This window comes from Erythrolamprus reginae, chromosome 4 (assembly GCF_031021105.1).
Source record: "Erythrolamprus reginae isolate rEryReg1 chromosome 4, rEryReg1.hap1, whole genome shotgun sequence".
Classification (NCBI taxonomy): domain Eukaryota; kingdom Metazoa; phylum Chordata; class Lepidosauria; order Squamata; family Dipsadidae; genus Erythrolamprus; species Erythrolamprus reginae.
In genome coordinates this window covers 124,649,909-124,673,855 of record NC_091953.1, presented here as the reverse complement: position 1 = coordinate 124,673,855, position 23,947 = coordinate 124,649,909, and the positions used below count along the sequence as shown (strand labels likewise).

The 23,947-nt window shown below is 43.3% G+C and overlaps 1 protein-coding gene across 21 annotated transcripts in view; it reads right to left on the bottom strand.

Annotated features, from left to right (window-relative positions):
* MYCBP2 (MYC binding protein 2) overlaps positions 1-23,947 on the bottom strand; it is a 181,723-nt gene that overhangs the window by 80,245 nt on the left and 77,531 nt on the right. For 17 of the 21 annotated variants that reach the window (XM_070751329.1, XM_070751313.1, XM_070751316.1 and 14 more), the window contains exons 38-50: positions 23,721-23,821; positions 22,611-22,829; positions 20,560-20,785; positions 19,222-19,340; positions 17,539-17,626; positions 17,142-17,191; positions 14,544-14,716; positions 12,060-12,204; positions 10,876-11,088; positions 8,952-9,007; positions 8,113-8,228; positions 6,003-6,100; positions 1,557-1,673 (exon numbers count right to left, since the gene is read on the bottom strand). In XM_070751329.1, the coding sequence (XP_070607430.1) occupies positions 1,557-1,673; positions 6,003-6,100; positions 8,113-8,228; positions 8,952-9,007; positions 10,876-11,088; positions 12,060-12,204; positions 14,544-14,716; positions 17,142-17,191; positions 17,539-17,626; positions 19,222-19,340; positions 20,560-20,785; positions 22,611-22,829; positions 23,721-23,821 (1,721 nt within the window). The remainder of the gene's footprint in view (positions 1-1,556; positions 1,674-6,002; positions 6,101-8,112; positions 8,229-8,951; positions 9,008-10,875; positions 11,089-12,059; positions 12,205-14,543; positions 14,717-17,141; positions 17,192-17,538; positions 17,627-19,221; positions 19,341-20,559; positions 20,786-22,610; positions 22,830-23,720; positions 23,822-23,947) is intronic. The other 4 variants (XM_070751317.1, XM_070751325.1, XM_070751327.1 and 1 more) reach the window with 1 other exon arrangement.

Genomic DNA, 23,947 nt, shown 5'->3' with positions numbered 1-23,947 from the left:
TTCTGTCACAGATCAGCATACTTCCTATTTCTGAAAATAGTAATGCATTGCCACCAAATGTCTGAATTACACCAATGAGCTGTTAAAATCAGGATTCACTATGTAAGGATGATGGGAAAGTTTAATATTAAGAGAGATACTGGAAATCAGATCTAGCCCAGTGTTAGAAGAAATTATTTAAAAGGAGTATGCATTTTATAGGGAAAAGTTGGCTGTACAAAATTAGCTATTCATTTTTCAAATTTCCTGTGAAAGAGTATACAGTGTTCCTTCGATTTTTGCGGGTTCGAACTTCGCGGAACGTCTATACCAGTGTTTTTCAACCAGTGTGCCGTGGCACACTAGTGTGCTGCGAGACATGGTCAGGTGTGCCGCGAAGCTCAGAGAGAAAGAAAGCAGGAGAGAGAGAAAGCAAGAGAGAAAGAAAGCAAGAGAGAGAGAGAAAGAAAGCAAGAAAGAGAAAGAGCAAGAGAGAGAGAAAGAGAACAAGAGAGAGAGAGAGAGAGAAAGAGAGAGAAAGAAAGCAAGAGAGAGAAAGAGGGAGAGAAGGGGAGAGAGAAAGACATAGAGGGAGGTAGTGAGGGAGAGAGAAAGAGAGCAAAAAAGAGAGGAAGGAAGGAAGGAAGAGAAAGAAAGAGGGATGGAGAGAGAGAGAGAGATAAAGAAAGAGGAAGGAAGAGAAAGAGGGAGGGAGAAAGAAATAGAGTGAAGGGGAGGAATGTGCCCCAGGATTTCGTAAATGTAAAAAAATGTGCTGCGGCTCAAAAAAGGTTGAAAATCACTGTTCTATACAACGGCTTTTCAAAAATATTAATTAAAAAATACTTTATGGTTTTTTTCCCTATACCACGGTTTTTCCCGCCCGATGACGTCATATGTCATTGCCAAACTTTCATCTGCCTTTAAAAACAAATAAACTTTAATAAATAAACATTGTGAGTAATAATCTAAATGGTTGCTAAGGGAATGGGAAATTGTAAATTTAGGAGTTTAAAGTGTTAAGGGAAGGCTTGGGATACTGTTCATAGCCAAAAATAGTGTATTTACTTCCGCATCTCTACTTCGCGGAAATTCGACTTTCGCGGGCGGTCTCGGAACGCATCCCCCGCGAAAATCAAGGGAACACTGTAGTATGGTTGTACAAACTAGAACTGAATATGTTTCAATGATTAATAGAAACTTTGGAATATCACATTCAGTTAAACAAAAATCTCTACCTTGGTTTGTCCAATAAATAAATACATAAGTAGCACCTCAGAAGAATTTAAAACAATGTGGCTGGTTAATAACACAGCCTGAGTTATTTATGCTCAATTATTGGGCTACAATAGCCAAGCATCTCCAAGACATTTTTTTTGGTGGGAATTCAGATTATTTTCACTTGAACCGCAGATCTGTGGCAAGATCAACAAAAGTCTTGGATGGCTTTGAGCCATCCATCCAGAACTTAGTTCTTGGGTAGGATTAGCCAATGGAGATTTGGGGTGATGATGGCTATTGATGCCAAAGGCAACCAGCCTTCAGCACAGTCGTCTTCCAAGGTTCCCAGAGGTTACCTCATCAATAAAAGTAATGGATCCATTGACTTTAACTAAGCCAATCTGTTCACTCTGGAGAGATGGGTGGCTACGGATTCGCAAGCCAGCACTGTCCTTGGCCACAAATTTGCGAACCTGCAAAAAGCACAGGGAGAATAAGGGCCCTGAAACTTAAACCAACCTAAACCAGCCTTCTCTGTTGCTGCCCTGGCTCTATGGAATCAACCCCCCCACCCCACCCCGATGTTCGTACTGCTCCCACCCTACTGGCCTTACGTAAGGCCACGAAGACCTGGTTTTGCCAGCAGGCCTGGGGGCCATGAACTAACAACCGTCATGGCCAAATCATATGAATGGTATGTGTTGCATGTGATCATGATTGTTCAATTATAGGGGGTTTTTTAATGAGGGTTTTACAGTTTTAGATATTATATTTGACTTCTTTTTTATTGTTTCTGCATTTTTACTGTTATTGTAAGTCCTTTGGGATTGGGCAGCATAGAAGTTGAATAAAATAAATAAATAAAAAATAAACAAACAAAGCTCATGCCCTCATCACCTTGAGGCTCGACTACTGTAATGCTCTCTACATGGGGCTACCTTTGAAAAGTGTTCGGAAACTTCAGATCGTGCAGAATGCAGCTGCGAGAGCAATCATGGGCTTTCCCAAATATGCCCATGTTACACCAACACTCCGCAGTCTGCATCGGTTGCCGGTCAGTTTCCGGTCACAATTCAAAGTATTGGTTATGACCTATAAAGCCCTTCATGGCACCAGACCAGATTATCTCCAGGACCGCCCTCTGCTGCACGAATCCCAGCGACCAGTCAGGTCCCACAGAGTGGGTCTTCTCCGGGTCCCGTCAACTAAACAATGCCACTTGGCGGGACCCAGGGGAAGAGCCTTCTCTGTGGTGGCCCCGGTCCCCTGGAGCCAACTCCCCCCAGAGATTAGAATTGCCCCCACCCTCCTTGTCTTTCATAAGCTACTTAAAACCCACCTCTGCTGCCAGGCATGGGGGAATTAAGATTCCTTTTCACCCTAGGCCTTTACAATTTTATGCATGGTATGTTTGTATGTATGGGGTTTTTTTTTTATATTAAGGGGTTTTTAATTCGTTTTTAGTATTGGATTACTATTGTACACTGTTTTATGATTGCTGTTAGCCGCCCCGAGTCTTCGGAGAGGGGCGGCATATAAATCCAATTAATAATAATAATAATAATAATAATAATAATAATAATAATAATAATAATAATAGCTCTCGACAACAGCTATGTAACACAGAACCAATTTCAGGGGGTAAAATCTGCATAGTTCAACGTCTACAGTATTTATCTTAAGAGCTGCTCAAAATGTCCACTAAGAATGTCCAATCAATTTGCCTCTTTTTGGATGCCAGAGAGAAAGAAAATCTAAACACCCATTTTAAACATGCAAGCAAAATAAATTAAGTATGAATGTTTATCCTATGTAAACACTGGCGAGCGTGAAGCTAAAGTATATAGTACCCTTCTTTGCTGCTATAAATTATATTTAAATGTGAACTGGGTGAATTTTGAAAATCATTTGATAATAAGATCGTTGGTTTTTATATGTGATAACTGCAGCAAGATTATTCCGTACACAAAGATGAAAAGATTCAACTTTATCCACAAATAGAGGAATGGTTGGTGAAAATGATGGAACTTGCTGTGATGGACAGTGTTGTGGTTAGCTCTGGCCCAGCTCCTGCCCCAAGCAATGTGGAGGTGGATGTGGGGGAGACACCCACATGCCGCAGGCCTGTTTTGCTTCCAGTAGAATCTGTCTCCTCTGACCAAGGAAGCGTGAGTGACAGGGAAGAGGGGAGTTTGGCAGACAGCCCAGGAGGAGATCAATCATCTGTATCATCCCTGGATTATAAACAAAAATTAATGATACATCCATGCATGCGTAGAGTGATGCATAGGGGACAACAACTGAAGGATTATTACAAGAGAAAATGAGGCCACCTGTGGTTGGGTGGGGCTGTTGTAATTAGTGCTACAGATAAAAGTGCAGCCTGGTGTGTTAGCCTCATGGCAGTTTATCTGATTCATTGTTTCATCAAGATCGTGGTTTTTTGCTGCTCAGGATTATGTGTGTGGACTCTCTGGACTTTAGAATTGGACTCAATTTCCCAGTTATTGGGTGAGCAATTGGATTGCATTTCACCTGTGCCTCCCTTTGACATTTAAAAAGGGAGCTGTTTCTGTTTTTCTGTTTATAAAAACTTTTGGGTTTTCCTTTTATTGTGTGGTGTGTGTCTTACTGGACTAATTACCCTGTAATTACAGGCGATTGAAACACGCCGGCAGAACAGACAGTGACTTATTTGTTTAGAGAAAACACAAAGTCTATGTCCATTGCCTTATGGCGATTCTCAGTCATCCTGGTCATAGTTGTCCCAAAGATGCTTTTTTTTTTTTCAAGAGGCAACTGGACTTTTCTTGTTTTTCTTTGAAAACATTTTGCTCCTCATCCTAGAAGCTTCTTGAGGAGAAGTGAAACATCTTCAACGAAAAAACAAGAATATCCAGTTGCCTTTTCAAAAAAGGACCTTCAGGACATTTACATTCATTGTTGACTGGAAACCCCCGTGTGGACTTTTTGTGCAAAACAGGAAAAAAATGAACTTGCGATTTGTAGTTCTAATGATTAGAGAGAGGAGAGAGGAGAAAGAAGAGAGAAGGGAGGAGAGGAGAAGTGAGGAGAGTAATGGCAGCTCCTACACTGGATCAGGGGTTAAATCCCTCTTTAAAATGGAATGTGTTGAAGACATCTGGCTTATGCATAGCAGAGTTGTGATCCCTGCTTGAAACTTCCCTAGAAGGTCCCAGCATGGAGTCTGTCACAGGGCATTGTTCAATATGCGTGGACCACAAAGATAACAGAGGAATAACGAATGTGACATTCAAAGAGCAATTTCAAAGGGGTCCTTTATGGAGGAGCCTATCTAGAGCAGGCATACATTCCCCAAGTAACCAATGATTATGTGTTTATTCTGATGAAGAACTAGGAAAATGCCTGGAGCGAGTGGAAAGATCAGAGATGGCTGGTACCCCGCAAGATATTATGGGAAGATTGTAGCAGTTTATTAAAACTCAGGACCAAGATATAAAGACTATTTCAAAGGCTATGTACAAACTCTGCAGAACTGTTCCTTCCTATCTCCCAAGAGATCATATGATGATAATGTGACCTAGTTTGATTAATGAAATATCTACAAGAAAACAATAAATAAAATAAAACAACCCAGCTCAGAGAATGCCAAGGACAGTTCAGATCAGATAAAAGCACATGGTTACAAAGCAAAACACGAAATGCCTGATCATCATCCCACAGGTCTGGAATATACTGTATTTTTCTGAGTATAAGATGCACCTTTTTCCTCCCTAAAAGAGGCTAAAAATTACACACCCAGCCCTAAGTAGTTGCTAACGATCTTCCCAGTTCTTACCTTGCAAGCTCTTTCATTGTTTCTCTCTGAAAAGAATGTTTTCCAAGCCCTAAATCTCTGCAGGTTTTTTTTCATTGCTCTATTTGTTCCAAATGTTTCTTTCAAGTTCTAACCAGGTGCTAACGATGTTCCCAGTTCTTACTGGCTTGCAAGCTCTTTCAATGTTACTCTCTCCGAAGAGGGTTTTTTAAAGCCCTAACCAGGAGATAAAATAATGTGCTGAAGCTGACCACACTAAGGATGCTAGCCAGATGAATATTGCCAGATGCGTCTTATACAGTGGTACCTCTACCTAAGAATGCCTCTACTTACGAACTTTTCTAGATAAGAACCAGGTGTTCAAGATTTTTTTGCCTCTTCTCAAGAACCATTTTCCACTTACAAACCTGAACCTCTGAAACTGTAACCGGAAAAGGCAGGGAGAAGCCTCTGTGGGGCCTCTCTAGGAATCTCCTGGGAGGAAACAGGGCCGGAAAAGGTGGGGAAAAGCCTCCGTTGGTCCTCCCTAGGAATTTCCTGGTAGGAAACAGGGCCTCCACCCTCCCTGTGGTTTCCCCAATCGCACACATTATTTGCTTTTACATTGATTCTTATGGGGAAAATTGTTTCTTCTTACAAACTTTTCTACTTAAGAACCTGGTCACGGAATGAATTAAGTTTGTAAGTAGAGTACCACTGTACTCCGGTGCGTCTTATACTCTGAAAAATACGGTACATTTTTTCTGTTCTTCTTGAGTGGCTTTTCTTCAGCTTGCATGCATGGAACAGAGGTGCCCTGAAAGTCAACCAAGGATCCATGTAGCTAGTACCGCATTGCTTGAGGGGTTGTGGCTCTTTGGGGAGGGCACTTGAGGGCGAGCAGCCTTCAAAACCCATAGGATGAGACTTAAGGCTCTTCTAATTGGCATTCTGACCACTGAACAAGCATCCTTTAAAGAGGGAATTGGGGTTAGAAGGTGTCAAAACGTTGTCTTTCATGTACCTTGTTAGGCAAAGGTTCAGCTTTCGGTTTTATCAACTGGGTTCCTGGTGGAATCATCCCCTTCGGAGGATCTTTGACTTTAACTTCTAAACCAGCATCTGCAAGCAAAGGAAATGACTATGGTGTAGGAAGGGTAGAAAACCAAACTGTAGTGAATTATTTTACCTTCCCATGCTTGGCCAGACAGAGATACAGTGATCCCTCGAGTTTCGCGATCTCGATCTTCGCGAAACGCTATATCGCGATTTTTAAAAAAAATATTAATTTTTTAAAAAAACCAGTTCCGCGTTTGGCTTCGGGAGTCAGCTGGGAAGCGGCGCGGCTGTTTTAAAAGGTCGCAGCCGGCCTGGGGGGCTTCCCAGCACCCCCCGAACCCCCAACCCGGGTCTTCCCAGCCGCCCACGCAAAGGGGAAACCCCAGCTCCTCGCTGATGCCCGCCGCTCGCCCGCCCGCCAGCAAGAGGGGGGAGACCCAGGGAAGGTTCCTTCGGCCGCCCAGCAGCTGATCTGCTCGGTAGCGCAGCAGCAGCGAGGAGCCGAATCGGGGTTTCCCCTTTGCGTGGGCGGCGGGGAACGCAAACTCCACCATTTACGCATGCGCGGCCATAGAAAAAAAGGGCGCGCATGCGCAGATGGTGTTTTTACTTCCGCAACCCTACATCGCGAAAAATCGATTATCGCAAGGGGTCTTGGAACGGAACCCTCGCGATAATAGAGGGATCACTGTACACTGAAACATCTCTAGCATGGGCAAATGAAAATCACTGCTTGTGTAAATACAGGGAAGGAAACAACAATAACCCTGAAAAACCATTTAAGTATGAACGAAACGTGTCACCTGACTCTACACATTCACTCCATCTTCTTAAGAAATCAACGTTTGAAAACATTTCTCTTCCTGAGACTGCACTATCGATCACAGAACCAGCTGCAAATGAGTTCAGGAAATTGTGAATTTTACGACTATACAAGATACCCTCACTTTCTTTCGGGAATCATTCTGCGCAGCAGAATACAACATGGAAGAATATCTTCATTTTCCTGACTCAGAATTTCAAGGGCGGATTGATCACCACAAATTCTCAAAACTGGCAAAGTGAACCATGCAAAGATGCACCACCAGCTTAGTTGTCACTTGAAGCAAACAACATTGGTATTACCAGTTTGGTGATGAACATACAGAAGTCTGAGCTGCTCTCTGAGCAACAGAAACAGACCACCTGGGTGGGACTGAAAAAATTCACCCCAATAAAGTAAAGCGAGTTGGTCAATATGTCTTAGAAACATAGAAACATAGAAGACTGACGGCAGAAAAAGACCTCATGGTCCATCTAGTCTGCCCTTATACTATTTCCTGTATTTTATTTTACAATGGATATATGTTTATCCCAGGCATGTTTAAATTCAGTTACTGTGGATTTACCAACCACGTCTGCGGGAAGTTTGTTCCAAGGATCTACTACTCTTTCAGTAAAATAATATTTTCTCATGTTGCCTTTGATCTTTCCCCCAACTAACTTCAGATTGTGTCCCCTTGTTCTTGTGTTCACTTTCCTATTAAAAACACTTCCCTCCTGGACCTTATTTAACCCTTTAACATATTTAAATGTTTCGATCATGTCCCCCCTTTTCCTTCTGTCCTCCAGACTATACAGATTGAGTCTTCCTCATAAACAGGGCAACTACAGTAGTATTCAATTGGTATAAAACTCATCAAATCTGGTACTCAGTGCATTTTGATGTGAACATTTTTGTCATCGCTTGTTTGACATCTCAACTCACAAGCAAGAACTTGTTGGTGTCCGCTGGCTTGTGATTCACTACTTTATTTCTAATGGGGGGGGGGGGGGAATTGATGCTCATTGTTTTTCGTACTCATCACACCTCCCGTAACCAATTAATGATGACTACTAAGGTACCACTGTGGTTGTTATGCCTGCTTTTCAGCAATTCTGTTTGTTTTTCTATTTGAGACAGAAAGAACAGAAGCTCACATGGTCCTCTCTCAATGCTGATGAAAATAAAGTTTCTCTATTTAGAGTCTGGCATGCAGCTATAACCAACTAATATTAGGATGTTATAAAGAGCACAAATTTCTATTCAAACATACCTATTTCAATGCCATCAATGGTAACATGTATGGTGTATAGACCAACTGCTCCTGGTGTCCAGTTAGCACAGTAAGTACCATCATTGTTGACTCTTATTAACATATTTTCACTTGGTCTAGGGGAAAAAAAACCAAAATGGGAATCACAACACATCACAACAATTCCACCTTCACTAATTCAGGTCTTGTGGATGCTTAGAAAACCCAGCATAACTGTACTTATTTTCAGGAGTCAAAAGTTAAGAGCAATTAAACGAAGCCTTCCTTATCCTCAGCATTTCATCTTTCAACATCATCCAAACATTTCAACTTTGCTTCCATTTTTCTTTGCCTTCCCACATCTGGATATCCTCCAGGTGTGTATTTTCTTCCATACACTCCTAGCTAAGAGTTTTCTTGGATGGGGGAAATCTGAGGATGGCATCTACACACAATGGAGAAGGTGATAGCTACTAAAATATAGAAGTAAAGATAAAGTAGTCCAATAGGTGAATCCTTATTCAAGGTAAGCCACCACATAGTCTGATAAAACACTACATTTTGTATACTAAAATCATTGCAAACATTGAACTAAAATAATTGCAAACAGTCCCAAAAATTTAATAATATATATACAGAGAAACCCAGTGACTGAATACCTTCAAATATATTTCCCATACATGAAAGGGTAGCTGTGTTTCAATTATTTTTTCCTCTTCTTTACTTGGTAACCTGCTTGCTTGAATCCATCCATCCATCCATCCATCCATCCAACTTTCCCTGGAACTGTTGCTAACTTATAAAGATGCAAACAATTCTGACAACTTCCTTTAGATTTAAATATCATACAAAACGGTTACCTCTTAGGTGTTGGTGAAGCAAAGCGTAACTCCTCAAAAGAATAATTTTCATATACCTGAAAAGCAAAAAGTGTTGTCAAACTTCTACTGTTACGTTAGTAACTCGGAATAACAGCCACTTTGTCTGTCCAGACCTTCCCCAAACTTGTTTGACAGGGCAGTCTCAACATGCTCTCTCCACAAAGGTAGACAGCTGTCTATATTTAGCCTGTACATTTGTACTAATCTGTTTGTGAGGTGGTGCAATTTTCTTGTACCCCTTATCAGCCACTGAAGAGTCTCAAGAAACTGACCAAGGGTGTGAAACTCGAGGCCCGCGAGCCAGATCTGGCCCACATTGTACTTAGATTTGGCTCACAGGGCCACACTGGAAACAGCAAAGGCCCGGCCAGTGGTGCCTCTGCCGGCCAAAATAGGCTCCCAAACTCCATTTTTAACTGCAATAGCTTCTGACAACCCTCCACCAACAAAGAGGGTCCCAGAGGCATTCACAGCTTTAAACGAAGCTTGGGACCTCATTTTGGCTGGCAGTGCATTCAGGTAACCGCAAGTACCCTGGCATGAGTGATGTCGATCTGGCCACACGCATTCCAACCACCCCCACCTTGGCCTCTTGGGGGTCAAACACAACCCTGATGCGGCCCTCATAAGAAGAGCCATGCTGAATCAGGCCAAAGCCCATTGAGTCCAGCATTCTGTGTCACACAGTGGCCCACCAATTGTACAAGGGGATCTTGAGCAGAAAGAGAAGGCAAGACCCTCCCTTTCCCCTGACCCCCAACAAATGGTATTCAAGGGAATCCTGCCTGCCCCAACCAATATAGAGGCGGCATGTTGACATCTGTTTCAATAACCACCGATACGCTTGGCATCCATGAATCACTTGGCCCTCAATGAAATTGGCCCGCAATGAAATTCACTCGGCCCTCAATGAAATTGAGTTTGATAACCCTGCCTCAACTAAAAAGACATGGAAAGCAGTAGGGAATTGATGGAAGCAAATAATTTAATTGTACATTCACTTGCTCAAGGAGGACTAGGGGATATATGGTATAGCTTTGAGACCAAGTTATAAAGAAATTAGAATCACTTTATAATATTTAATAATAATTAATAATAATAAGAGATACTACTTAAGACCCACCTATACCACCAGGCATGGGGGATTTGAGACATCTTTCCCCCAGGCTTATTATAATTTATGTTTGGTATGTATGTGCTGTTTGGTTTTTAATTATGATAGGGTTTTTAGGTTTTTTAATATTAGATTTGTGCCATTATAATATTGTTTTTATCGTTGTTGTGAGCCGCCCCGAGTCTTCGGAGAGGGGCGGCATACAAATCTAATAAATTATTATTATTATTATTATTAATAATAATAATTAGTTTTGCTTCTGCACATGCGCAGAAGCAAAACATCACTAAAATCTCATGTACACAAGTGTCCACTTGCAAGATTTTGCTTCTGCACATGCGCAGAAAGCAAAAAAAGCCAAAAAATTCAAGAAAAAGGATGGCGCTGCCCGAAGGACTGGCAACGGAGCGGTCACATGCAAATTGTGCAGTCTGGCGGATGCTACCGGTGCAGATTCGCCTACCAAACCAGTAGGAACCCATGACTGCAAATTGCAGTGTTCCAGGGTCATATGATTCCCCTTTTGAGGCCTTGTGACAAACAAAGTGTATGAGGAAGCCAAGTTCACCTAACAGTGTTACTCACTAAATAACTTCAGTGATTCGCTTAATAACTGTGGCAAGAACATTAATAAAATGGAGGTGGGGGGACCTCAATAAATAGCTGTCTTACTTAGCAAGGATAATACAGGGCCCAGTCAAACTCATACACCAAGGACTTACCTGTACCCCTCTAGAACACCCCCAATTCTGTATTTCAAATTGCTGTGGCTTAAATGGTGCCACCTACCTTCATCATGGTTACAGAAATGTAGCGCGCTTCTTTGACAATCATAGGCTCGTAGGATGCTTCCAGCTTGGGGGAAGGAAGCCCCCCGAAGGTCAGTTCTGGCCCAGGAGCTGTGGCCCCCGCAGGACTGCCAGGGGTCCGCTGTGTTTTCTTAGCCTGCTCCTGCTGCAGAGAAGTTTTCTTCTGGGAAACTGGGATTGCTTTGACTTCCACCTGGAAATTTCATTAAGAGAAGAGATATTATCATCATCATCATCATCATCATCATCATCATCATCATCATCTGGATTTATATGTCACCCCTCTCTGAGGACTCGGGACGGCTTACAGCATATTAAAAAAACCCACTATACAGTAGTACCTCGTGATACGAATCCCTCGTCTTACGAACTTTTCGAGATACGAACCCGGGGTTAGGAATTTTTTTGCCTCATCTTACAAACTTTTTTTGCCTTACGAACCGGCTGCCGCCGCCGGGATGCCCCGCCTCCAGATGCTCCGCTGGGCGCCGCCGGCCAGCTGTCACCTTCTGAAACAGCCGGGGCACTTCTCGGCGTTCTCCCAAATGGCGAACCCGAACTATTGCCAAAATTCCGGGTTCGGCGTTTGGGAGAACACCAAGAAGCAGCTGTTTCAGAAGGTGACAGCTGGGAGGTGGGGCTTCTCGGCGTTCTCCCGAACCCGAACCCAAACTTTTGCCAAACTTTTCGGGTTCGGGAGAGCGCTGAGAAGCGCCTGGGCGGCGGCGCCTAGCAAAGCACCCGTTTTTGCGATCTTTTGGGGGGCTTGCACGCATTAATTGGTTTTCCATTGTTTCCTATGGGAAACATTGTTTCGTCTTACGAACTTTTCACCTTACGAACCTCCTCCCGGAACCAAGTAAGTTCGTAAGACAAGGTATCACTGTACAATATAAATATCTAAAAATCCAATTAACTAATTATTTTTAAAAAACCTATCCTACAGTCAGCAGTGAATCATGCAGCTGAAATATTAATTGCTTCTAAATCCCAGCAATGCCCCAAGTTCTGACACAGGGAGACCCGTCTCAATCTAGCAACTGTTTTACAAAATTACAGATGTAATCCCGTTCAATCATTTCCATGTGGGAGAGATTTGTAAGCTCCATTCCTGCCAGCACCTTAGGCTGGAAGGTGCCTTTGTCATTCGTATAAGCCAACTACCTTCATGTTAGGCACGTGAACCACTTCGCCGTATTGGTCCTTGGTTTGCACGGTGACAATTGTTGGCCAGCCACAGCGGATGTCATCTTTGTTGAGGATCAAGGATGTTTTCTGGGGATCCGCATAGGAATCTGGTTGCAGCCACCTAAAGGAGAAAACTGATTAGCAGCCCTTTCAAATTTGTATCTCCGCAGACTCTGAAGAGGAAGAGTAAAAAGACGTCCCTGTGGATTTTACTCCGTTAGTTGTTACCATCTAGTTGTTCATCTCCGTTCAAGGACATTGAGCCAGTGCTGTCCGAACACGCTTCTATGGTCATGTGATCAACAAGAGTATATGCCAAGGCTCATGGAACTCTGCTACCTTTCCACCGAAGTGGTACCTATTTATCTACTCGCATTTGCATGCTTTTGAAACATAGAAACATAGAAGTCTGACGGCAGAAAATGACCTCATGGTCCATCTAGTCTGCCCTTATACTATTTCCTGTATTTTATCTTAGGATGGATATATGTTTATCCCAGGCATGTTTAAATTCAGTTACTGTGGATTTATCTACCACGTCTGCTGGCAATTTGTTCCAAGAATCTACTACTCTTTCAGTAAAATAAAATTTTCTCATGTTGCTTTTGATCTTTCCCCCAACTAACTTCAGATTGTGTCCCCTTGTTCTTGGGTTCACTTTCTTTTTTAAAAACACTTCCCTCCTGGACCTTATTTAACGCTTTCACATATTTAAATGTTTCGATCATGTCCCGCCTTTCCCTTCTGTCCTCCAGACTACACAGATTGAGTTCATTAAGTATTTCCTGATATGTTTTATGCTTAAGACCTTCCACCATTCTTGTAGCCCGTCTTTGGACCCGTTCAATTTTGTCAATATCTTTTTGTAGGTGAGGTCTCCAGAACTGAACACAGTATTCCAAATGTGGTCTCACCAGCATTCTATATAGCGGGATCATAATCTCCCTCTTCCTGCTTGTTATACCTCTAGCTATGCAGCCAAGCATCCTACTTGCTTTCCCTACCGCCTGACTGCACTGTTCACCCATTTTGAGACTGTCAGAAACCACTACCCCTAAATCCTTTTCTTCTGAAGTTTTTGCTAACACAGAACTGCCAATACACACAGAACTGCCAATACTGAACTGTTGGTTGGCAGGAGCTGGAACTTGGAATGGGAGCTTGCCCGTCACATGGCGCTCAGGTCTCAAACCTGAGTCGTCGGCTTTCCAACCGACAAGCCCAGTGTCTTAACTGCTGAGCCAACCTACTCTTTTTTTTTTTCTAATGACTCATTACAAAATGGTAATTAAACCTTTTTGTCACAAAGAACACATAATTTCTAGCTCAGCAAAATACAGTAACTCTTTTTTTTTCTTTTGCAGCAAGACTGTTCGTTGCTGTCTTTTGAGGTATGGTCAGCATTTCTGTCGTTTTAAACAGTTAATTTCCTTCCAAGCGTTAACAGAGCCAAATCACCGCTCCTGATCTCCATTTCTTAAAAGCTTCCAATGTACTTAAGTCTTAGGGCACACACCCAATCCATACAGCTAAATCATGAGTTGATTAGGGGAGACTGGAGGCTAAAACATATAAAGAACAGTTGCTGGAATTGGGTATGTCTAATTTAATGAAAAGAAGGACCAGGGGAGACATGATAGCAGTGTTCCGATAATCTCAGGAGCTGCCACAAAGAAGAGGGAGTCAACCTATTCTCCAAAGCATCTGATGGTACAACAAGTAGCAATGGGTGGAAACTAATTAAGGAGAGAAGCAATCTAGAACTAAGGAGAAATTCCCTGACAGAACAATTAATCCATGGAACAGCTTGCCTCCAGAAGTTGTAAGTGCTCCAACACTGGAAGTTTTTAAGAAGATGTTGGCTATCCATTTGTCTGAAGTGGTGTAGGGTTTCCCTGCCTTAGGAATGGGGTTGGACTAGATAGAAACATAGAAACCTAGAAGACTGACGGCAGAAAAAGATCTCATGGTCCATCTAGTCTGCCCTTATACTATTTCCTGTATTTTATCTTACAATGGATCTATGTTTATCCCAGGCATGTTTAAATTCAGTTACTGTGGATTTACCAACCACGTCTGCTGGAAGTTTGTTCCAAGAATCTACTACTCTTTCAGTAAAATAATATTTTCTCATGTTGCTTTTGATCTTTCCCCCAACTAACTTCAGATTGTGTCCCCTTGTTCTTGTGTTCCCTTTCCTATTAAAAACACTTCCCTCCTGAACCTTATTTAACCCTCTGACATATTTAAATGTTTCGATCATGTCCCCCCTTTTCCTTCTGTCCTCCAGACTATACAGATTGAGTTCATGAAGTCTTTCCTGATAGATGATTTCTAATGTCCCAGCTCTTTTTATTCTGAGACTGGGAAGGAGAGACACATACACCTGCCCTCTAATTCAACATAAAGGCACCCCCTAAGAGAGGGGTGGCTGTGAATATAACCGAGCTCTTGCAGTACCTGGCAAGTCTCCCACCGCTGGAGCCTGGCACGCAGGAGATAAAGTCCTCCAGAAAGGACTGCTCGTTGCTCTGAACTTGCAAGGGAAGAGTTCCTTCAAGTGCTTCCAAGATAGTTGGGGAGTGAGACAAGGCGAGCCCCTTACCCAGGATGCCCGAGTGAGATTTACAAACCTGGCAGAGACAACAAAGCAATGTTACCTACCGTTCTGTCTGGCTGGATCAATTATTAGAAAGAAAACCCACACACGCTTGAAACATTGATCGAGGCAAAAATATTAACACAAAGTCCAGCAAGGAATAAGTGAATTCTCAGGCATTTCAGGATGATAGTGTTCCTGTCTAAGGGGCATAGATAACAGTCCGGGATACAAGCCAGCTAGAGGCATCTCCCCTAATGAGGGGTCTCTAGTATTTTTTCACCTTACTCATTGTTCAGGCTTAACCAGCTTCTGTAAAAGAAGGAATCAAAATCCATGGAATCAGAAACAGTCTCAAGGCACTGTCTTCATGATGAACGTTGCTTGCTACACCTCTTCTTCCATCAACCTGTCCTATATATACTTGCAAGGTGTGGCTAAATGTCCCATAGATCTAACAAATGCCTAGAACCCCTTCCATAGAGATATTCATGCCTGGCTCTCATTCTTCTAACCCTCGCATCTAAGAGAGGGTCCTCAAAAATCCCCATCGTCCTCTGACTCAGGCAATACCCTAACTGGGGGGTTCTACAGTCTCTGGTGGTTCCGCAGTCTCCAATTCCCCTTCACTCTCACTCTCAGTCTCAGATGGCAAAAACACTGGCCTGCGATGCCAGTATTCCTCCATCTCCCGGTCCTCGAAATCCGTGACCAGCTGAGCCAGACACTCACAACACCTACTGGGAGCTGCCTTCAGCCCTCTCCTTTCCTAACAAGATTACTTCATCAGTAAATAACAACTATTGGCAATATCCCCCATATTCTGCCGCACGAATCCCAGCGACCGATTAGGTCTCACAGAGTTGGCCTTCTCCGGGTCCTGTCAACTAAACAATGCCATTTGGCGGGACCCAGGGGAAGAGCCTTCTCTGTGGCGGCCCCGACCCTCTGGAACCAGCTCCCCCCAGAGATTAGAACTGCCCCCACCCTCCTCGCCTTTCGTAAACTCCTTAAAACCCACCTTTGCCGTCAGGCATGGGGGAATTGAAACATCTCCCCCGGGCCTATACAGTTTATGTATGGTATGCTTGTATGTATGTTTGCTTTTAATAATGGAGGTTTTAGTGTTTCTTTTAAATTATTAGATTTGTTATATATTGTTTATTATTGCTGTGAGCCGCCCCGAGTCTACGGAGAGGGGTGGCATACAAATCTAATAAATAAATAAATAAATAAATAAATAAATATTTTACTTCTAAGAACCCAGGCTGATGCAATTATTGAGAGTGATGCCAGACTTTAAAAAAAACATTAAATAAAAAATATATAAAATCTACTGCACCAACTTCATGGTCAGCATGATTTTAACAACTCTTCATGGGGAGGCACTCTAAAATACCTTACTGATGTTTGGAAATGGTTTTAAAGGGCCTCCAATATGATCTGAAGGGAGCAGAAGGGTGTTTGTGGGAGGGGTTTATGTGTATAGGTGGGCTGGCGCAATGGTCAGAATGAGCCGTGGTGGCGTGGTGGTGAGATTGCAGTATTGCAGGCTACTTTCTGAATTGCCAGTTGCTTGCAATTTGGCAGTTCAAATCTCACCAGGCTCAAGGTTGACCCATCCTTCCATCCTTTCCAAGGTGGGTAAAATGAAGACCAAAATTATTGGGAGGGGCAATAGTCTGACTCTGTAAACTGCTTAGAGACAGCTGTAAACCACTGTGAAGCAGAATGTAAGTGCTATTGCTATCTTGCAGGCTGATTTTTTTTTCCAACTGTCGGCAGTTCGATTCTGACCAGACTCAAAGTTAACTCAACCATCCATCTTTCTGAAGTTAGTCAAACGAGGACCCTGATTCTTGGGGGGTGGGGGAGGGAGGGCATAGGCTGTTGCTATTTTCTTGAGGTCTTCCACAAAGTAGTGACCATACTCTTCATGTAGCCACCCTCCCAAACCCTGGTAGGGTCAATCACTTCATGACATCCAGAAATTCTCTCCGTGTGCATAACAGAAAAATAGAAACATAGAAGACTGACGGCAGAAAAAGACCTCCTGATCCATCTAGGCTGCCCTTATACTATTTCTGTATTTTATCTTAGGATGGATATATGTTTATCCCAGGCATGTTTAAATTCAGTTACTGTGGATTTACCAACCACATCTGCTGGCAGTTTGTTCCAAGGATCTACTACTCTTTCAGTAAAATAATATTTTGTCACGTTGCTTTTGATCTTCCCCCCAACTAACTTCAGATTGTGTCCCCTTGTTCTTGTGTTCACTTTTCTATTAAAAACACTTCCCTCCTGAACCTTATTTAACCCTTTAACGTATTTAAATGTTTCTATCATGTCCCCCCTTTCCCTTCTGTCCTCAAGCTGAATCTGAAAGGAACAGACGACTGTTTGTAAGGAGACATAGGAAGTCCACGACCCAAGGTAGAAGAGCATTTCTGGGCTACCTGCAAGGCTGCTTCTTCCAGCATCTCAAGGTCTTCCTCCAATTCATTGCCTGTTCACAGATAGAAAATAATCACACACAATCAAGATACATTCCGAAAGGATACAGGCCCTTTTCCCTAAGCCCCTAATACATTTTTAAAATTTATCGATTAACCAATTTATAAGGTTTGCTCATCTCACTGATGGAACTCTGGGCAGCAAATCAGGATGAACCCATGAATCAAGGTCGATTAAAAGGAGTAAGTCAAGACCCATTGCAAAATCTCCTCGCCCACATAGCAACTTTAGGGACATGGGGCTCCATTAACATTCTGGTCCAGTTCTTGCCTTACTACTCCCCAACCACTGAGCCAGATCACCCCCCCCTCTCCAACAGATGCTCAACAGATCACCTACCAATAGGAAGGGCCAGATCCTTTTTCATCAGAGCTGCAGCACAAGCGCCTCCAAGATTGGCCAGCTCTTTCTCAAGTTGAACGATACCCTTGAAACAAATAAAAGAGACAGGTAAAAACTCTTTGTTTTTGAAAGCCTGTAATTCACACAAGATGGCCTAGGCCAGGGGCCTCCAACCTTGGCAACTTGAAGACTTGTGGACTTCAACTCCCAGAATTCCTCAGCCAGCTTTGCTGAGAATTCTGAGAATTAAAGTCCATAGGTCTTACAGTTGCCAAGGTTGGAGAACCCTGGCCTAGATGAGGGGTGTCAAACTCAAGGCCTGCAAGCCAGATCTGATCCGTGGTGGTGCTTAGATTTGGTGCATGGGGCCATCTTGAAAACAGCAAAGAACTGGCCCGTGGTGCCTCTGCCAGCAAAAATGGAGCTCAGGAGGACTATGTGCGGCCCATCTGAGCTCTGTTTCTGCTGGCAAAGAATTGCAGGGAGCCGTCCCAGCTGAAAACAAAGCTTGTGAGGGCCACACGCGGTTTTCCCCTACCCACCCCAACTCCATTTTCAATGGCAGATAGTTGCAAGAGGCCATACCAGCCGAAAACGGAGCTAAGGAGCCAGTTTTTGCTGTCAGAGCACCATAGTAACCCTTGACATGAGTGACAAGTGACATCAGGTCTACCCTGGTCATGCCACCCGCCCCAGTCTGAAGTCAAATACAACCCTGGTGCGGCCTTCAAATAAAATTGAGTTTGACACCCCCTGGCCTAAATGGTTGGTCCTCTTTCCTACAGTAGTCCTCAAAGTGTTGGTCATCACCTATAAAGCCCTTCATGGCACCGGACCAGGGTATCTACGAGACCGCCTTCTGCCGCATGAATCCCAGCGACCAGTTAGGTCCCACAGAGTGGGACTTCTCCGGGTCCCGTCAACTAAACAATGTCGTTTGGCGGGGCCCAGGGGAAAAACCTTCTCTGTGGCGGCCCCGGCCCTCTGGAACCAACTCCCCCCGGAGATTAGAATTGCCCCCACCCTCCTTGCCTTTCGTAAGCTCCTTAAAACCCACCTCTGCCGTCAGGCATGGGGGAACTGAGATATTCTTTCCCCCTAGGCCTTTACAATTTATGCATGCTATGTTTGTTTGTAGGGATGTTTGGTTTTACAATAAGGGTTTTTTAGTTGTTTTAGTATTGGATTTATATGATGTTTTTTATTACTGTTGTTAGCCGCCCCGAGTCTACGGAGAGGGGCGGCATACAAATCCAATAAATAAATAAATAAATTTTCTTTCAAAATGCTGGCAATGACTTGCAAAGCTCTGAAAGGATAAGTCCCCAGGTTACTATCGTGTTTCCCCGAAAATATGACCCTTATTTTTCTGAATCCTGAAATAAGCGTTTGACCTTATTTTGGAGGAGATCTTATTGTTTTGGGGCGCATGGAGCCAGATGGGGCTCCTCTTGCAATCTTAACTGATTTCCAACTCTGTCTCCCCAAAAATAACCAGAGGAAATGGCGGGAACCAGCTGAGCCTGTGGTTTAATATTTTCGGGGAGAGCTTATTTTCGGGGAGGGCTTATTTTGGGGGAAACGTAGTAAAGCACCACCCGTAGCCTCTCTGGGAGCTCCCATCTCCAGGATCCTTTCTCCCGCTGCCCCTGCATCTTTCCTAAAGATGTCAGTACTTACTTCCTCAGGTCCAGGACTGAATTCATATCCTATGGCAAAACATTTGAAGCCATAAAAAGAAGCCTTTTCGTCCTTTACGTAATCTGATGCAGTCTCCAGGGAGAAGAGGGCTTCATTGCCTTAGAGGGGAAACAGCATATTTAGCAACAAAATAAAATTGAGCCACTAAGCCGCTTACAACTGAATGAAACAGAGTCGGTGATTAATACTCAGAATTAAGTTTGTAAGTGTGAGTCTTGCATGCAATCCAGGCACAATGGGTAAGCGTTTTAAAGGCCATGGGATGAACCCTTTTTGTTTTTGTCTCTTGGTTCTCTTCTTATCACTTTTGTATTGTAAATATGTATATATGTAGCCTGTATTTGTGTTTTTAAGTATTTCAATAAAAAATTATACAGTAGTACCTCTAGATACGAGCTGCTCTATATACGAGCATTTCGAGATACGAGCTAGGAGGGGAGAGATATTTCTGTTCTACTTACGAGCCCAAATTCGGGATACGAGCGCTCACCGCCTGTCCCTGTCAGCGGCCCAGCCACCTTCACCCGCCCGGACAACCGCCAGAGGGGCTACTCCGGAGGGGCGCACGGGGAAGGGCTTGAGCCGCCGCCTTCTCCTTTCCCCATGGGAGTGCCGCACCTCTTGTCTGCCCGGCCTGAGAGGCATGAAACCGGTGCTCATACCGGGCGGCCCGCCTGGAACGCCAGCAATGCCGCCGGGCCGATTGCCGAGCGGGGGCGGTGCGCGGGAGGAGGCGAAGGCGCCGCCGCACCAGGCCGCTCCGCCCAGGATGGGGCTCCTCTGGAGCCCCCGTGCGTCACCTCGCCTGCCGCCCCGCTCTGCTTCCCTCCCTCCCTCCGCAGCCTTTGTGTTTTTGGCTGGGGGGGGGGGAGCAGGATGGCCTTCCTGACTCATGGCATCCTGCATGCAGGATGACATGCATGGCAAAGGGGCGGGGAGGATCGGGAGGCTCAAGCCTCTTTCGGTGGCGGCGGCCGGTTTCTGATTTTTGGGCTTGCACGCATTAATCGCTTTTCCATTGATTCCTATGGGAAACAATGTTTCGTCATACGAGCTTTTCGACTTACGAGCCTCCTTCCTGCACCAATTAAATTCGTAAGTCGAGGTACTACTGTATATTAATTTAGTAAAAGAAAAAGGGGGGAAAAAAACCCGTGAAAAAAATAATTTAATAGTACCCAACACCCTAAAACGTCTTCATTAATAAGGTAGGTCTTTTCATCTGACTGAAATCAAAATGAAAGTTCTGGAATACGTTTAATTTTTTTGCCCCGCCCACCAGCCATTCTTAACCATACGTTTAAAAATGAGAATTACCTGGCAGCACTAATACCATTGTGGGCCAACCTGATGAGCCAGAAAACTTCTTCAGTTCTATCCATGAGTTGAGGTTTTCATGGACAGATGCCTGCTTGGGTCCAAATCCTGAAAACTGGATGACTCGGGCAGGAATGAGCAAACGAAGAACGTCCTCCGACTGAGCTGTTCCGCACTGGCCATCAAACTCTATCGTGATCCACCTGACACATTCTGGAAATGTCACCTAAACAAAACAAAAGAGGGGAGTACGAAGAACTATCCTTGATTGGCCAGAAAATTCACCTTCATTCATTTAGAGAGGACAATATGTGTATGTGTGTTAGCCTTTTTAAAAAATGCACTTTTTTCTTTTTAATGTTTTGTTCGTTGTTTCTTGCCTTTCTGTTTGTTTTTTTAAATTTTGTGTATTTTAACATTTTTTAAATCTAAAAATTGATATATTTTTTTTAAAAAAGAAAAATTTGTTGCCTGTATCATCATTTTGCAGGCTCTTCTGGTTCCTGCTCCTCTGTTCTAACCATCTTTTACATTAGAAACATAGAAGCATACAAGACTGACGGCAGAAAAAGACCTCATGGTCCATCTAGTCTGCCCTTATACTATTTTCTGTGTTTTATCTTGGGATGGATATATGTTTATCCCAGGCATGTTTAAATTCAGTTACTGCGGATTTATCTACCACGTCTGCTGGAAGTTTGTTCCAAGGATCTACTACTCTTTCAGTAAAATAACATTTTCTCATGTTGCTTTTGATCTTTCCCCCAACTAACTTCAGATTGTGTCCCCTTGTTCTTGTGTTCACTTTCCTATTAAAAACACTTCCCTCCTGGACCTTATTTAAACCTTTGACATATTTAAATGTTTCGATCATGTCCCCCCTTTTCCTTCTGTCCTCCAGACTATACAGATTGAGTTCATTAAGTCTTTCCTGATACGTTTTATGCTTAAGACCTTCCACCATTCTTGTAGCCCGTCTTTGGACCCGTTCAATTTTGTCAATATCTTTTTGTAGGTGAGGTCTCCAGAACTGAACACAAGTCTTCCAAATGTGGTCTCACCAGCATATCATAATCTCCCTCTTTCTGCTTGTTATACCTCTAGCTATGCAGCCTAGCATCCTACTTGCTTTCCTTACCGCCTGACTGCACTGTTCACCCATTTTGAGACTGTCAGAAATCACTACCCCGAAATCCTTTTCTTCTGAAGTTTTTGCTAACACAGAACTGCCAATACAATACTCAGATTGAGGATTCCTTTTCCCCAAGTGCATTATTTTACATTTGGAAATATTAAACTGCAGTTTCCATTGCTTTGACCATTTATTTCATTTTCCAGGTAAACCAAGGATGCCAGTGTAAATGACATCTGGCCAGATGATATATGCATTCAGACCACAATTCTTCATGCAAACCTGCATTTCCCTTGCTTAAGAGTAAGCGTTAAGCTGCTTAAGAGTAAGAGTTAAACTGCTAGTGTGCCTGCCATTAACGTTTTCCTTAACTGGTTCAAGCCTCCATGACGTGAATTGACTTACCCAGCAAATTAAAAGACCTGGAAAAACACCCAATGCCCCAAATGATGGGGATTACCAGAATACCTCCGGAACCACCTTCTACCGCATGAATCCCAGCGGCTGATAAGGTCCCACAGAGTTGGCCTTCTCCGGGTCCCGTCGACCAAACAATGTCGTTTGGCGGGCCCCAGGGGAAGAGCCTTCTCTGTGATGGCCCTGGCCCTCTGGAATCAACTCCCCCCGGAGATTAGAACAGCCCCCGCCCTCCTTGTCTTTCGCAAGTTACTCAAGACCCACCTATATCGCCAGGCATGGGGGAACTAAGACATCTCCCCCAGGCTTTCTTATATTTTATGTTTGGTATGTATGTGTTGTATGGTTTTTAACAGTTGGGGTTTTTTATAGAATTTTTATTATTAGATTTGTTCCATTGTTTATACTGTTTTTATTACTGTTGTGAGCAGCCCCGAGTCTTCGGAGAGGGGAGGCATACAAATCTAATAAAATAAAATAAAATAAATTACGGGAAGCTCACCTTGTAGTGGGTGACGCATGCTGGCTTGTACGGATGCTCGCTCTCAATGACGGCATAGTGGACAGAGGTGGTACATGCGGAAAGGCCTTGCTCAGGTTGGTTGCCAGTGGTGCTGTCGGTGGACTGATTGGGGTTGAAGGCCAGAGGGGTGTACTTCTGGTTCAGCACCGCAACGGATGGAAGCAGCTGCTGAACCAGGCCAAAAACCTCCACGGCTACCTGTGGTGTGACAAAATGGAGATGGGGGTATGTTAGCTAACTAAAGTTATGGCACAGGAAGAGGGATGCTCCTTTGCACCAAGAATAGGTTTCCTTTACTGATTTTGTGGGGAGCCCTCTAGGATTATCAAACAGGAAACATAAATAGCTGGATCCCTGGTGGTACAATGCTTAAAGTACAGGTCTGCAGGCAAACTCTGCTCACAGCCTGGAGTTCGATCCTGATGGGGGCTTAAGGCTGACTCAGCCTTCCATTTTTCTGAGGTCAGTAAAATGAAGACCCAGATTGTTAGGAGCAGTATGCAAACAATGACCACAGATGGCTATCCAATACTAAGGACAATAAAACAAAAATCAACTGAAAAGTCCTTACTCGGCATCAAAGGAAAAAAACAAATACAACAACAACAACAAAAACATAGACCAAATACAAACTAGATCTTCTGTCTGAGTTCAATTCCTCTGATATCTATCTTTAATCTACTAACAATGTAACATTCAACCATCCTCAATATACACACCCACAACCATAACATTATAATTTAAAAATATGTCGTTAAACTACATACGCCTGCTATACCGCAGGTATCACCCCACCAAAACCCATCTTATCTTATCTAACCATACTAATATATTGCTAAGTAAATCTATAGATACGAAACCATAAAACGTTAAAAATTTAAGTACAACATGAAAATGTACAGTTAAATGTTTAAAACTGATATATAATAAGTTAAATATCTTATGCTCAAATATGTCTATTGTTCTGTATCGCCCTTACTTTTGGTATCCCTATTTCCTCCCCCCTTTTATTTCTTTTTCTTCTTTTCTTAAAAAAACAATAAACTATATTTAAAACAAAAAAAACCCCTACCAATTGTTCGAACGTACCTTGGGAATAGCTGCTGCGACGGGTTCTATGTGGGCTATCATCAGAGGAAGAAGCATAGAAAAGAGGCTGGACGAACTCAGCAGCTCAGGGATGTCATCAGCTACAAATAAAAAAGTGGTTCAAGAATTAAGACTGTCTATTCGAGGAACACATGACTCCCTGAAATAGTTAAGATCCTGCACTGTCTCATGGACACTTCACCTACGATAATGAGAGAGCTTTGGTC